The 16,247-nt window shown below is 50.3% G+C and overlaps 1 protein-coding gene across 1 annotated transcript in view; it reads right to left on the minus strand.

Annotated features, from left to right (window-relative positions):
- Nucleotides 1–255: 255 nt before the first annotated feature.
- The window catches only part of LOC128948180 (olfactory receptor 14J1-like), a gene marked incomplete at its 3' end in the record, with an annotated part of 233,143 nt that continues 217,151 nt past the window's right edge, over nt 256–16,247 (minus strand). The window contains exon 3 of the mRNA XM_054292788.1: nt 256–290. Coding sequence (XP_054148763.1) covers nt 256–290 — 35 coding nt within the window. The remainder of the gene's footprint in view (nt 291–16,247) is intronic.

Below are 16,247 nucleotides of genomic sequence, written 5' to 3' on the forward strand. Positions count from 1 at the left end.
TGTATTTTGCTCACATATTCATTGATTGTCCTGGACTAAACACACATATGATAATCATTTCCCCAAAATCATTAACACATTTCCCCTTAACCCTTTACCCATGTACTCTTCTGTCCTGGGGTCTCTCTGGTGGTCTCTGGTGGTTGTGGACCCCAATGATCCAGTGGACCTGGCTGAGCTGGCAGGACACTGAGGCTGGTGAACTTCCAGTTCCCCTTCTCACACAATGGGCATTCTGAGGTTTCCATAGGCCTGGGGTTGTGGAGAACAAGCTCCAGATGTCAGTTCCACTGGTGTGGACAATTGATCATCTGGTAACATGAGGTCACAGAGTGGGCTGTGACATCACAGAGTGGGTTATGTGAGGTTATCGAGAACTATGACATCATAGTCTGCCTCTGTGACATCACAGAGCAGAGATCTGACATCACAGAGCAGAATATTATATCACAGAGTTGGCTGTGACATCAGAGACCAGCTGTGTGACATTAGAGAATGGGCTGTGACCTCACAAAGCAAGCTGTGACATCCCAGAGGGGCTGTGTGACATCCCAGCAGGGCTGTGTCAGGTCACTGGGTTGGTCACTCTGCCCCAGCTCCCCCTCACAGTTTCTCCCAACAACTCCAATGCTGTTCATGCTCAGCAGGGTCCCTGTCCCTTGGGATCCCCCCGGCCCACCTGGAGCCACAGCCTCCATCAAAGGATGTTCCACAGGATCCACCCCAGAGCCTGACAGGGGGACAAGGGGCCAGGGCTGTGTGACCAGGACATCAAGGACGTGGATTATCCAGGTCACTGTGGCCTGGTTTGGGTTCTCCAGGGCAGGAAAGATGTCTGGCAGCTGGAGCAGTGTCTGGGAAGGGCCTCCATGGTAGGGCTGCAGCCCTTGGGCTGTGAGCAGAGGCTGAGGGAGCTGGGCTTGTCCAGCCTGGAGCAGGGAAGGCTGAGGGGCTCCTCATCCCAGCCTGGCAGTGCCAGCGAGGAGGGGATGGAGAACACAGAGCCAGGCTCTTCACCAGGGGGCCTGGTGGGAGACAATGGGTGGAAGGGTTGGATGACGGAAGTTTTGGGGAGGGGGTAGGGACAAAGTGTCATTGATTGTCAGCGATGAGGAGTTTTGATTTTCATATCTGTTCAAAATGCATTAGAAGGTGTTGGAGGCCAATATAAATTGGACATTGCTGATATAAAACTAAACTGGAAAAGACAACTGAACATGACAAAACAGTTCTCTCTTCATTGTTTTCAATATAGTATAATCATTTTGAATACACTTCTGCAATGTGACTAATTAACCACAGATGAATTAAAAACTTGAATGATTCCCAGAGACTTGTCTTGTTTGGGTATTCTGAACAAATATTTATGAGCTTTTCTAACTGAATTCCTGAACTGAAAAGCTCAAGAAAGAAGAGGCCTCTGGAGCAGTAAAATTCATCATCAGCCTCCAAGTGGCTTAGGATCCATGCCCATCAGAGCAGCAATGAACAGAAATGGGCAGCTTTGTGGCTGCCCCAGCTTTGGCATGGGCCCTGGGCCTGGAGCGGGAGCAGCTCTTAAAGGCCCCAAGGCCGGGGCTCTTGTGCTGCCCTGGGCAGGTGGGATGGCAGCAGGGGCTACAGAGTTCTCAGCACCTCAGCCCAAGGGGAGCAGGGCAGCCAGGGAGCCTCCTTTGGCCTTGGCCAAGCTCCTTCCGCCATGACTGGGGCTGAGTCCTGTGGCAACTGCAGCTGCTGCTGTGCCCTTGCCAGGGGCTGAGGCCGTGGGGCAGTGGCCAGAGCAGCCTGGCCTGAGCAGAGCTGTGGGGCCAGAGCCGGCTGGGCTGGGCTGGGGAGAGGCCCTTGGTGCTGCCCAGAGCTCAGGGCAGCTGGCAGAGCTTGCAGGGAGCTGGGCTTGGCTCAGAGAGCCTGGCCCAGAAACCATCAGTGTCCATCTCAGCCTGGCTCAGCGTGCAGGGGCAGGACTCAGGCCAGGCCTTGTGGGGCAGGGCCAGCACCTGTGCAAGGCATTGCAAACAGGCAAGTGGCCCAGAGAGGAGGCTGCTCTGTGCCCTTGGTGGCATGGACAGAGCAGGGAGGGGGCCCAGGACATTTGTCAGCACCAGCCTCTGTGCCCAGCCCTTGGCAGCCCTGGCTGCTGAGCCGAGCTTTGGCCTGGGCTGAGTTTGGCTGTGGCCCAGCTCCATCCTCCTGTGGGGCTCAGGTCCTGTTCCTGGCCATGGCCAGCCCTGGCTGCCTCTCTGCTGGCCCAGAGGCCGGCAGAGCCCGAGGCAGGGCTGTCTGTGCAGCCCCACAGGTGCCATGGGATCTGAAGGAGCTGGCAGAGGCTGCCCAGCAGGGAGGCCATGGGGCACTGAGCCCCAAGGCTGCTGTGGGCACCACGGCACAGGGGCCGTTCCCAGCCGCAATGCTCCTGGCCTGGGCTGGTCCTGCACAGGGGCTGGGCCACCATGGCTGGGCCAGCACAGGGCCACAAAGGGGCCACGCAGCCGCTGCCAGGGCCGACAGCAAGGCCAGGCACACACAAGCAATTGCTCAGCATGATCTGCACTGGCCAGGCCTGACTGTGCCAAAGGCAGAGCTCAGCTGTCCTTGGGGGCTGCAGGAACAGTCCAAAGCCTAAAGAGCCTCCATGGCTGTGCTGGAGACCAGGGCTGCAGGTGGGAAATGCAGGGATGCTGAGGGATGGGACGGGATGGAATTCCAGCTGACTCATCAGCTTGCAAGGGGCCAACCTTAGCTTGGCACCTCAAAGCACATCGGCCATACAAGTAGAACTGCCTAGATGGACAGAACATCAGAACAACTGATGTCTGCCTGGAAAGGAGCACAGGTTTTATTACCTGTTGTGTCCTCTGAGTTGGATGTACTGCAGAAATACCAACAAGACATTCTCAGGAGCTCAAAACAACCAAAAAGCCTTTACTGAGAAATTTAGAAAATCATTGAAACTTTGGCGAAAGATTTAATATGACAGTCAATCAACAACAAACACTTCTCAAAGCATTAACTTGGCCCATTCAACTTCAGGAATCCAAGCCTTTTCAATTTTAAGTTAATCAAAATTTGCAAGGGGAAAGAAATAGAAGTAGACACAGAAAGAGAGAAGGAAAAATAAGATATAAAGAAGCACCCACACACGGATTCCAGTGTTGTTCAGATGGAAATTCCAGGGGGAGGTAGGATCAAGATGTGTGCTTGCCTTGTGGTCAGCCTTAAATACCCCTTGGTCTTCCTGGGCCCTTCCCCCAGCTGGGCCTTGGGGTCATTTGGTTCCTCAGGAGCTGGGCTGGGGGCTGCAGAGGTGGTTGTGGAGCATTGCCTGTGCTGTGCCAGGGACTGGCAGACACTGCTGGGCTGGGATAGAGGCTCTGGGGGGATTGGGGTTCCAGGGCAGGGCAGGGCTGGGCTTACAGGGCAAGGCTGGACCTTCCTCTTCCTCCCCACATATGAAATGATTCAAGCCAACAATCTCCTCCAGTTTGTCACAATAGGCAGTGTTGGAGATGGAAGCCAAATTTGGCCATGGGCACCTGGCCGAGAAGGACAGTTCCTTTCCATAGGAAGGAAAGCACAGAGCCTTCCCCAGGGTTTTGGGGACAGATGAGAGGTGACCCTTGTGAAACCACTGCCAGACAGATTTGTCCAGGCAATATTGCTGTGGGAACAATCCCTGGATATAAGGAAATTTGGAAGTGAAATCCCAGTTCTGGCCATGAGCGCCTGGAGGAGAAGGACAGTTCTTTCCCATAGGAAGGAAAGCACAGAGCCCCAGTGTTTCAGCAGCAGATGAGAAGTGACCCTCAACATGCCAAGGTCATCTGGACCAGTCAGGTGGCCCACGGGAGGCCAAACCAGCCAGACCTGTTCTCTGTTCCCTTGGTTTTGTGGGGCCCTGAGGTGTCACAAGGGTGTCTTGGTTGCATGGGGTCCTACAGTGTCACAATGGCCCCCAGGTTCCTGAAGGTCCTGCAGTGTCTCAATGGTTCCAAGGATTCCATGAGGCCTTGCAGTGTCACAATGGTCTCCGTGGTTCCACAGGCCCCACAATGTCACATCACTCCTCTGTTCCGTGAGCCCTGCAATGTCACAATGGACCTTGGGACCATGGGGGTTTGTGGTGTCACAATGGTCTCCTTTGGCTCCACAGTGTCACAATGGACCATTGATGACAGGAGGCCACTCTGTGTCACTCTGGAGCTTTGGTTCCATGCAGCCCTGCCATGTCACAATGGTCCTGCTTGGTTTCTTAGTGCCACAATGGACCACTGAGGACAGAAGGCCTCACAATGTCACAAAGGCCCCTTGGTTCCATGCAGCCCTGCAGTGTCACAATGGTCCCTTGGTCTCACAAGGCCCCACAGTGTCACAATGGTCTCCTTGGTTCCATGGAATCTCACAGTGTCACAATGGTCTCCATGATTCCATGAGTCCCCTCAGTGTCAAAATGGCTGCCTGGTTCCATGAGGCTGTGAAGTGAGTTAATGGTCTTTCCGTGGTTCCATGCGGCCTTGCAATGGCACACTGGACCTTTGGTTCCATGGAATCTCACAGTGTCACAATGGTCCCTTGGTTCCATGGCCCTGTGCTGCTGCATTTCCCCCTCCCCTTCTCAGGCTGCCCTGCCAGCTGAGAAATGCTCCTTGGGCCTCGGCCTTGGTCAACAGCCCCTGGGCTCAGCTCCTCTGCAGCTCATCACAAACACTGTCTGCTCCAGGCACTGCTGCTGCCCAACCAGCTCCTGCTTTCTGTAGGAGCAGCCCTGGGAACTGTTTTTATTCCCTCAGTGGCACAACATCCCTGTTCTCACACTGACAAAGAAAGCTGTTGATGCCAAGTGCGGCCAGGATGAACCATTGCTGGGACTGAAGCCCCTCTCTTGGGGCCCTACAAACAGTGCTCCAAAATGAGCCCTTGGAGCTCTCCTGGGCCAACGACTCCCTCTGAGTGGGGCCTCTCCCAGCCGGGAACTCTCCCGTTTGCTGCACTCGGGGATCAACAACGACGGAGCCTGGGCCGATCCCCCACTCCTCCAGGCTCAACCCTTCACCCACTGGGGAGATGCCAAAGGATCCACAGTGAGCATGTCCTGCCCTCAGGGGAATTACTCACAGGTGCCTTGCACTGACTCATTGTGTCTGTGTGTACACAGGAGTGCCTGTGCTGGGGAAATGTGGCAGAAATGCTGCACTCTGAGGGGCTTGAGTGCCTTGGATAGCTGAGTCAGTCAGGCCTGCAAGTAAGGGTGAGTCACAAGCTGTAAACTATGTTACATGCTCCTAAGGGTTGTTCTTTTACTAAGCAACAAAGTTTAGTATAAGTTATAAGGTAAGTTGAATATTGTTAAGTGTTATCCAACTGTGAAATCATTAAGTCCTAGGTTCTAAGTAAGGTTAAATACTGTCAAGTTCTGTTCTTTTGCTAAATGCTGAAGTCTAAGGTATCAATCAAGGTCTGTTAAGTTTGAGCTCTGCTTAGCTTTTCGGCTGCATTCTTTTTATCCTTGCCCACACTGTCCTTTAGTCACACACACATGCACGCACACACACACGGACAGTTCATGGTTAATTTCTGGTTTCACTGCCTGAATTTAGTTTTGTTTTGTTGTTGCTTTGTTTCCTTGGTGTGCCTGAAGTGTCCAGTCAGGAGCAGAGTGACTCTTGCCAAGGAACTTTGTGCTGCTGTCCCTTAATATTAAATCTGTTTTTTGCTGATCCCTTGCTGGGGATTTTTTCAGCGCTCTCAAGGCCTCATTTGTAACAGGGTGAAGGAGCCCTGGCCCAGGCTCTGGCCCTGGGGAACACAGGGACGCTGCTGCGGGGTCCCTGTCCCCCTGTCCCACCCCCCAGGGCCCCGGCCCCCCGTCCCCGTGTCAGGCTCTGGGGTCCATCTCGTGGAACATCCTGTGGGGGAGGCTGTGGGACCGGGGGCGGGGGGACCCAGGGGGACAGGGGACCCCACTGGGCATGAGCAGGGTTGGACTGCTCTGGGGGGAGCTGTTAGGGGGGCTGGGCAGAGTGACCTCCCCTGTGACCTCACATAGCCCCTGTGATGCCACACAGCATCCTTATGAGGTCACACAGGCCCTGTGATGTCACAGGCTACCAGTGATGTCACACAGCCTCCTATGATGTCACACAACCACTCTGTTATGTCACACATCTTCCATATGATGCCATTCAGCTGATATGTGATGTCACAGATCAGATTTGTGATGTCACAGTTACCCTGTGATGTCACAGTCTTGTCTGTGATGTCACAGCCTTCTTTGTGACATCACACAGCTGCCCTATGATATCATACTCTATGTCACAACCCACATTGTGATGCCACAGAACCACAATCTATGATGTCACAGCTAGCTCTGTGATGTCACTCCCCCCTCAGAGATGTAACACAGCCAACTCTGCTGTCACACAGCCCCTTGCTGACATCACAGCTGCTCTGTGCCTCTGTGACACAGCCACAGAGGTGCTGCTGTTACACAGCCCCCTCTGGGCCATCCCACAGCCCCTGCCAGTGCTGAGCCCCTGTGAGCTCGGTCTGTGCCCTGCTGGTGTCCCTGCGGGGCCTGGCAGTGCCCCAACCCTGCTGGGCTGTGCACAGGAGCTGCTCCTGGCCAGAGCTGTCTCTCAGCAGCCCTGCCCTTGCCAGGAGCTGCCTCTGGGCCAGGAGTCCGGCCCAGCTCAGCAGCACAGACGCAGCACAGGGACTTTAATGACCCTCTGGGGCTTTGGTGCTCTTTGCATCAGACTCAGTCCCACAGAGTGGGCTCAAAGAACTTCTCAAGAGCTCAAAGTGAGATTGCAACTGAAGTTTCTTGTACTTTAAAGAGATCCCTCTGAGGGACAGGACTGAGAAAGTCCCCAGGTTCCAGTCAGAGCAGAACACTGGAGGCAGTGATGACAGCTGGGGACAAGCAAGGCAAAGGTGTCCTGTGCTGAGCACACCTGGATGTGTGTCAGGAATGCAAAGGGCCAAGGCCTGAGCCCCAGCCCCTGGCCAGGCAGATCCTGTCCCTCCCTCCTTGCTCAGGGCTCTTCCCGGGATGGGCACTGGCATGTGGGGATGTGCAATGGCAAGGGCAGGAGCATGGGGCAGCCCCTGCCAGGCTGCTGAGCAGGGGCAAGGAGGCAATGAGGCCCCAGGCCTGCAAGGGTCACTTGTCCCCTCGTGGCCTCAGGCCCAGGGCCAGCAGGCCCTGGCAGGCTCTGGCAGGGCTGTCTGGCAGCTGCTGCTCATCCCTGTGCCCTGTGCAGCCCAGGCTGTCCCACGGTGTCCCTGCCTGTGAGAGTCTGTCCAAATTTTCCCTCATCTGCCTCACGATCGTCCTTGGGAGACCACTGAAGAGAAGACCCCCCCTGTCTATATCTGGCTCTGAAGGAGAAAAGTCACACGCCATGAGCCCTGAGACCTGAAAGCTCAATGTTAAGCTATTGTTTTCACAGGTGCGTTTGCTGTATGCTAGGAAGAGGGCACCATGCCCCGTTTGCAACAATAGCAGCTCTGGAAGCTGTCTCAGCTCTCGGCCTGGCTGGACTTCTCCTGAGTTTCAAATAGTCTCCAACAGAAGACCCTCACCTGTTTTACAACCAGCGTGACAGACAGACTGAGATGTAAGAAGTTTCTCCATCAAGGACTGAGACATGAAACTCCTAAAAGGCCCTTCTGCTCCTTCCAAGGACTGGGACTGAAACCCCCAGCCCGGGGGAGGTGTGTGGGGGAGGCAAGCTGACCAAAGCGAGATGTTTGCCTGCAGATTGTGACCACTGAACCAAGAAAACAATGGCTCTCACTTACTGCTGAGAACATAGACTACCTGTTACATCTGGTCCCTATTGTATCTGTTCCCCCCCCCCCCCCCACAATTTTCAGTAATAAAAGCCTCTGAGTTAGCTAGAGCCTTTGAGATCTCCCCAGCGTAGCAGGCGGACCCTCGGCTGGACTGGACCAATAGACTTTGTCTCTGCGTTGGTAGTTATATCCCCTCTCTCTCTCTCTCTCTCTCTGTCTATCTTTTTTTCTCCCTTAATCCCTCTATTGCATTTTTGCTGTGGTTATTTCAATAAAACTGCATTTGATTTGATTATCACTGCAAACCCCCTTGCACTGTGTTGGTTTTTGCACTCTGAGATCATTCCTACGAACCGTCAGGTCATCTGTCCACTAGGACGGACCCTGACACTGCCCTGCGCCTCTGCCCCTGCAGGCTGTCGGCATCCCCTGGCTGCCCCACCTGGCTGGGCCCTTCCTTTGCTGACAGCTCTGCCTCCTGCCTGCCTCTGCCTGCCCACACAAAGCCTTGGGCTGCTCCAGGCTCCTTCTGGGGACGTGCTGCACCACAGCCCTGCACTGCCAGGGAAATTCCTTTCTGCTGCTGCCCAGCCTGGGCCTCCTCAGCTGCCCTTGTGGGGGGCGCGGAGGTTCAGGGATATCACACCATAACCAATATGATCCAGTGAAGCCAAATTTATTATCCCTAAAAAGACTATATTTATAATAAATCTCTACTGTCCACGTGTCTCTAGCTAATACATGATTGGTTAATCCTAGCTGTTCACACATCTAAATTATAATGCTGATTGGATCACCTAATTTTTCACGCATCTTGCTGTGGTCTTCTGGCTCACTCATGGCTCAATTTTTTCCGTCTTTCCCAAGCTTGCTGTCAAACTTGCTGAGTCCTGATGACTCTTCTTGTATCTTTCTCAAGGATATACCGATCCCATTTCTGAATATGTCCATTATCCATTGTTTGTGAATGTGTCCATTGTCCATTAGTACAAGCAGGTTGGATTTTGCATCGGCTGAATATGGCCATTGTCTAACAAAAACTCCTCAATCTGCAAAAAACTCTCAACAGTTCCCCGCTTTTGTTTTTGCACAAGCCAGACCGATTTAAAAGCACGCTCAATTATTTTCTGCACAGCAAGGCACTACAAGCAGAATTGAAAAAAGAAGACAAAGTATCATAATGCCAAAGGGTACTAAATCCTTGAGCCAACCTGTTTTTTGCCAACCCAGGATTTTAGCCACTCATGAAAAGAATCCTCAACAACTGTCAGCTTTTTCATATTCTCCTTTAGCAAAGACATTTTCTTGTCAATAGATTCAGAGTGGTCAGAGAGATTCATGCAACACATCCCTTCAAAATCTTCACACCCGTCTCCTTGTGCTAGCAACAAAAAATCTATAGCAGCCTATTCCTGTAACACAGCGTGGCGTATGCTACCTACATCAGTGGTAAGCTAGCTCATTCAGTATTGCAGATGTAATGTTAGTTTGTTTTCCTGTCCAACAAGCCAATCGTTTGAATTATGTAAGGGCCTTTGATGAAGCTAATCCGGGTGTAAAAAGTGATGCCAATTTAACTGAAAGCCAATTCCACAATTCTACATTATCCTTGCAGTCTGAGCCAAATAGATGCTCACTACATTTTGGACGTTGGAATTTGTGCCTGATGTCAAGCATCTAGGGGCAAACAGTGTCAATTTCCCAAAATAGCATGGTCCTCCTAATGCTTTCTGAGGAACTGCAGGCCAAGCTTTATCTCCACAAAAGAGAAACAAAAGTAGAAAAAAGTTGTTCCAGAAGCTATTGTAGAAGGGACTATTCTCTCCAATGATGTGGATGCTTTTCCTGTAGTAACTAATGCTGCAAGTAGAGCTTGAAAACCTTTCAATTGGAAGATTTTAGAAAAGTTGAGAGCTGCATTTTCCCAATTTGGTTGAAAATCCCAACTTGCACAGTCAGTTCTGTGGTATATTTTTCCATCTAACACATTAATTCCAGCTGATGTGCATACCCTAACAAGACTTAGAATGCCACCCTATCAGCAGGGGATGTTTCATAAAAGCTGGGAGGAAAAGTGTGCTCAAGAAGCAGCAAGACGTAGAGTGCAGGGTGATCCTCTGTTTGGTTTAACAGCACAACAGTACTTGGCAAGGGGCCCTGGGCTACTGCCACTGCCCAGGCTAAGAGCATTGATCAAGTCTTACAGATGAGCCAACAACTAGCATAGAGTGCTATCCTTGCACTTCCAGATAAGTTACACACCATGTCTTTTACACAGATTTTTCAAAGAAAGAATGAAGACTTTGATAAATTTGTAGACAAATTGCATGAAGCTATCTATAATAATTCTGATTTAAATTCAGACACAAAGATACAATTGTATGGACTTTGGAATCATTACTCCATTCCAAATGGCTTTCCCTTCAGTCACAAGAGCCTTCTATCTCTTCCAAAAATTGCCTGCTGAAACTCTTCTGCTCCCTTCCAAATCAGTTCACTACTCCAGCATAACCCTTGAAGCATGGACAGATGAATCTTCAACTAATTATAGTGGAAAAGAAGGGTATTTATTGCAGCGCTGGACACATGTGAACTAGTTTCCAAAGACATGTGCAAGGAGTTGCAGACTCCTGCTCTCTATTTCTACAGAAAAACTTTTACATTAGGTTTCTAAGGACCCATAATACATAATTATTACCTGCCTGCTTCGCATTTTTATCAGCTGAATATCTATTACAGCTGCACAATTGTACTCCCTTAACTGGGTTGGTGGGATTTTTAAATGAGGGAGTGGTTGTATGGGAGGAAGAAAGCCGTCTTCCTCATGGTGAACTCTTCTCCCATGGCCGGTTGGCAAGACCATTGGACCAGCTGCTCATGGTCCAAGCCTCTCCTAACTGTTCAATTTTCTTAAGGCAAGGTATTTCTATGGTCTCTGCTTCTTCACAATTGCTTCCTCTATCCCTGTCACTCCTAGCTTTATGTTCCTAATATATTTGGTACTCTTTAACTAAGGTACGTGATTTCTGCTAGCTGTATTACTAACTTAGCTTCTTACCTCATTTTAAAATCTTAACTAAAACATGCAATCTTCTACTATCCCGATTGTATTCCCAGCAGGCCCCTCGAGTCATATGTAGTTTTCAATTATCCTGATTACATTTTCAGCAAACCTTTTGACTCACCTCAGGCACATCCCCGACTGCCTCTCTCCCAGCAGCTCAGAGCTGCATTGCACAGCGCTTGCTGAGCGCCATAGAGCACAAAGCAGGCTGCCTGGTGGGCCTGAATATTTCTGCCAAACACTCTGCATCTCACACCTTTTCTCTGGCTCAGTGCAGAACTGCAGGGTTGCAGGCGCTTCCTCCCAGAGCTGCGTGAGGAGCTGGCTCCTGCATATGTGCCCTGCCAAGCTGTCCCTGCCTCACGCTGGCCTCGCTTCCCCTGGCACAAGTGCTGGGCCTGAAGGAGCTGCCCTGTGCTCCAGCCTGCCGAGCAGCCCGACTCCCTGCCCCGGGTGCCCAGAGTGCTGCACACACTGCTGACCTTTGCCAGAAGAGGAGGAATCCTCAGCCAGCCCAGCGGCCCACAGCTGCCCTTGGCCTTTCTCTGCTCCTGGGCACACTCCAGACGGCCAATGCCTCCAGGCTGGGCTGTGCCCAGCATGGCTGCGCTTCCCCTCAGCAGCAGCCAGCTGCCACCTGGGCTCTGAGAGCGGAGGATTCGCCCGCTCCCAGCAAGAGGCACCCAGGGCCCGGCTGCTGCATCTTGCAGCTGCAAGGGCCTCCTTCCAGCCTGCCTCTGCCGGGGCTCAGGCTGCTCCAGCCTCTGCCGGGGCTCTGCTGGGGCTCCTGCCCGGGCAAGGCCGGGCCCGCTCTCACCTCACAGGCGCTGACAGCTCTGCACCACAGGAGACCTTCCCGAGCACCTTCTCTGATCTTTCTGCTTTCTCACTTGAGCAAGGCTCTCCTCCAGCCAAAGAGATTACTGCATTTAGGGATACAAATCCAAGTGGCAGGAACCCCAATGCTCTCCAGTCACAGCTGAAGGCCTGCATGGGCACAGGATGTCTTGGCTGCCCCACTCCTCCTTTGTTTTTGCCATCGAATGCCATTGCCTTTTCTGCCTCAACTAGAAGTGTCACAGATGTACCAAAACAGGCCAGTGTGCTGGCCAAAGGCAGCGTGCTCTGGAAATGATGAATGAAGAGTCTTCCCAACTTTCAAAGCATACTGCGAAAAACACCAATCCCTTTTATAAAAATTTTAAAAGTTTTGCAGCAATAAAATGGTTATTAAGATAGTAATAGCAGTTAGAATAATAAGAATTTGGACAATCAGAGTTACAACAGTAAAGGACAATAAAAACAAAGACATACGCACAGTCCTTGTGCCTCCTGGGCAATTATACCCCAAAAGCACACAGGCTAACAAAGGATGAGCCCTTAAAAGCAGTAGCCTCTTGCATATTCATATATCTCATGCATGATCCATAAATTCTTTTCAAACAAAGGGTGTTCTCTGGTTATTGTCAAGTTCTCCCCTTAATCCTGTTGGCTCTTCAAAGTTGGGAAGGAAGTGGAAGAAAGTTGGTCTTTTCCAATAAGGATACAAGAATTCTTCTCTTGGGGCTTTAGGTGTCCTGTTGCTGTTATCTCTGGGCAAAGAATTTCTTGATTATTCCATCCCTTTCTTGAGATAGGTTAAAAACTATCTTATATCACATAGTTTCTGTTATGAACAAAATTCGGGTAATATTTTTTTTGTGAGAAAAAGTTACAAAAAGGCAGCCAGAGCACTAGCTGCCCAAGTTCTTCGTGTTTTGTTATTGTAATCACAGGTCGTTGAGGCTAATCGCTCCTTTTGTATCAGCAGAGCCTCGCCCAAGGCTAAGGTGTTCTTTTCCCAGAAGGGTGAAGAGACCTGAGAAGGTGAGGGGGGCTATGCAAAGTGACTCCAAGACCACAATGCAGCATGGGTCCCCCGCTGTACGGAGAAAACCCCAAAACAACGAGCCACCTAAGAATTGAGAGACTGGAGTGATGTCTGGACGTGAGGAGCCGAATGCTGAGCCTGCAGAGACGCGGAACACCTTCGGACCCTCTCGCCCTGACCATGAGAGATGACCCCGGCGGTGAGACCAGGCCGACTGAGTGGGAGGGGCAACATCTGACGGGGAATCACACCCTAAAGGCTCCCACGAGGACTGGATTTCCCCAGCTCTGCCCCTTGTGGACAGAGCTGCACATATCCTCCTCCTCTGAGTTGCCCTGGGAGACAATGGGACCTGCAGACCTGCCGAGCCACCCAATCCTGAGCTGATCACTTTCAATAAAGGCATTAAAAAGGAGAAGAAGTCTCCTGGCCCTGTTTATTTCAGTTTCTACTTTACATAATGTTATAACCTAAAACTATATTTACCACTGAAATAATTACCAATATAGCCGGACGAGACGTACATGAGCTTGTCTGGCCTTTGCTGCTTGACCAAATAGCAGCAACTGTGGAATTTTACCCCAGAGACACTTTTGGCTAGCTGGATGCTGCAGCTGGGCGCTTGGAGGCAAGTCCAGGCATGCAGGAGCTCAGGTTTACCTTTGGTGGAGAAGCTTTAAGGCGAGGTGAAGGAAAGGAGTCGGTTCTGATGGAGGGTTTCGATCTAGAGCTTTATTCCTGGCCCACAGGCCTCTGGATCCAGCAATGGCTCCCGGAGAACTCCCAGCCACGTGGTTTGCTCGCCCTTTTACCCGGGGCAGAGGGGCAGGGAAGGAACACGGGGAGCACCAACCAGGCACGGGGTGGGGAAGTCTCAAGTGACAGAGGACACCTGGATGGCCCAATGTCCTTCCAGGAGGGGAGGGCATCTTTTGAATTCTGCCAATCACTCGACGCCCTTCTGGAATGCCAGGATTGAGAGACAGCGCTCAGCAGGGGTCAGGGTGTGGAAAGGAGGGATGATTGACACAGGAGGACCCTGGGGTATCTGAGGCAAACCACAACATCACACCGCAACATACCACACTACTTAAAAAAATACAGTACTACTAAGTCAACATAACACACATAGTATATTAATCTTTATACATATATAGATATATATATTCATTTTAATATCTGTGAATAGCCTATCCTGTAATATGTACTTTTCACAACACCAAAGAAGCCATTTGCACCTTTAAGAGACAGCTGACAACTCAGAAGGAAGTGCTCAGCTTGTTCACATGGTGAGAAAGAAAGGATTACTCCAGATGAATTAAAGTTTCAGAAACTTTATTTATTTACAATCCTACTCTATAATCCTGTAGGATGGTGTTTACAGAAAAATGGACAGGCACTAAATGAACCAGCCTAACCTTCTGGAGCTAACTAAACTAACTAACCTTCTAGGACTAGGTCAGGTTTTTAATAAACCTGCATTCAACTTTGTGGATAAAAAGGTGATGTTGCGAGCAGAAAGAAGAAGTAGAAGAGTTGCTGACAGACAAAGGGGTAGCAACCCAAATAAAATGACCCTTAAAGCATCTACAATTTAAATGAAGAAAAATATGCGTGCTTGCCTCAGGACAAAATAGAGCTACCAGTCAAGAGATGCATGGACAAAGTGTAGCAGCCAACCAAACAATGCATGACTACATAGACCTACAGGATAGGAACTAATTATAAACTATGTTTAGAAACACAATAAATGGCTTCTCCTTGATTCACATGGAATTGTGCAGAGTCTTTTGTCTTTTCTCCACATAGTCCTACTCTAAATCCTACTCTACAGTCCTACTCTACAATCCTACTCTGAGATGGCTATGGAGAAAATGGTCCTGATATGATTATAGCACGGTTTGCTTCTCCATCCTCCTCTTCACTGAGATGATGTGCAATTAAATAACAGCCCAGATAAAAAACCTGTCATGCATGGTGTTTCTGGAAAAAATCACCTAGTCTTCCTGGCATGCATAGCAATTGAAAACAGTGACAACAATCCAAGGGAAATCCTTGTTAGTTTACCTGGATGTAAGAAGACACTTGAAAAAAATCAAGCTCCAAAACGAAGTGATGGCTGTGAATATAGAGATCATTGATTTAGTAAGACACAACTCATCTGAGTTTTTGAACAATTTTCAGATACCATGTGCCAGCGAAGACTCATGCAGACAAAATGCAATCTCTTCCCATCCACTGGGGATGAAAAGAGCAATAATAATTACCCAATAATTACAGCTCTATTTTCTGCCAGTGACCAAAGCGGGATTTTACCTTGCATGTTTGCGATATGTGAAAAAACATTCATGGGACAAAAGCACAACTCACCTGTCAAAACAGTTGACCAGGTTAGGATTTCTATTCATCTTCATGACCATGAGTTCATTGACTTTTAGTTCCTTCTTCCTCAGTCCTTGAAGATGTATTTTTTTTATTGCCACCTAAAATGACATAGAAAATCAGTAACATGAGAGGTTGGTGGCACGAGACCACAAGGCACATGGAGCGAGTGATTTTGCAATGACACAGCTGAGCTGTGCCAAACTGCCTTGTGATTAGGCACTGCAGTCATTAGGAACTGACATTCCAACAGCCCATTTCTCTGCTCCCTTGGGAGCCAGTTATAGGACACGTGGGGCCACTGACATTTTGCCTTGACCACTTGGTAACAGCGATGTCTCAACAATCACCCACACCCACAAGCCTCTGACCACACTCTCTGCTGCTTTGTTTGGGACTCAGAAGAAGTAATCCATGCCTTAATGCTCTGTGGATACATCTTGTGATATGGGCAGAGCTTAGGGCTTTCAGGGACACCTTGCAGATCTCTCCCCATGTGCAGTTCCCAAGTGCAGCACTGCAGGTGGCCAAGGAACTACCAGTAACTTTCAGATGGATTTGCCGGCAGCCAGAAATGAGAATTTGGGACTCTGAAGCTGTAGCCCCAAAGAGCAGTGAGGTGCTCGAAGGCACCACCATTGTTTTAGCAGTGGAGAGCGAGTGAGCGCGTCCTTCTCTGAAAGGAATCGCTGCCCTCCGTGCCTTCCTTCCGGCAGCTGAGGAGGACAAAGTCCCAAATGTGTTTTGTGGGCTGGCACCAGTCTGTGCTGCTTGCGCCTTTTCAGCACAGCTCTGCCCAAAGCTCCAGCCACAGCTCACACCAGAGGGGAAAGCCCTCGAGTGCAGCAGAGTCTGCAGGGGCTGTTGACATTTACCTCTCCTCCTGTGGCAGTGTCGAGTGCTCTATAAACATCTCCAAAAGTCCTAGAAACAAAACAGAAGCAGAGAAAGGAGAAGCTGTTTAGATCTTGCAGTGAAAGCCAGCCCACACAGGAGATCTGTGCTGGAAATGCCTAAGACCTGCACGACACTGGAAGCATGGAGATGTCTTTGACAATGCCTTCTGAGCACACTTAGAAATTCTGACCAGCACTGACAATCTAAGCCCAGTGCCTGAACACATTTGCAGCTTGTCTG

Source organism: Melozone crissalis, unplaced genomic scaffold (assembly GCF_028551555.1).
Source record: "Melozone crissalis strain CALT ecotype California unplaced genomic scaffold, PUWL_Pcris_2 ptg000114l_1, whole genome shotgun sequence".
Classification (NCBI taxonomy): Eukaryota; Metazoa; Chordata; class Aves; order Passeriformes; family Passerellidae; genus Melozone; species Melozone crissalis.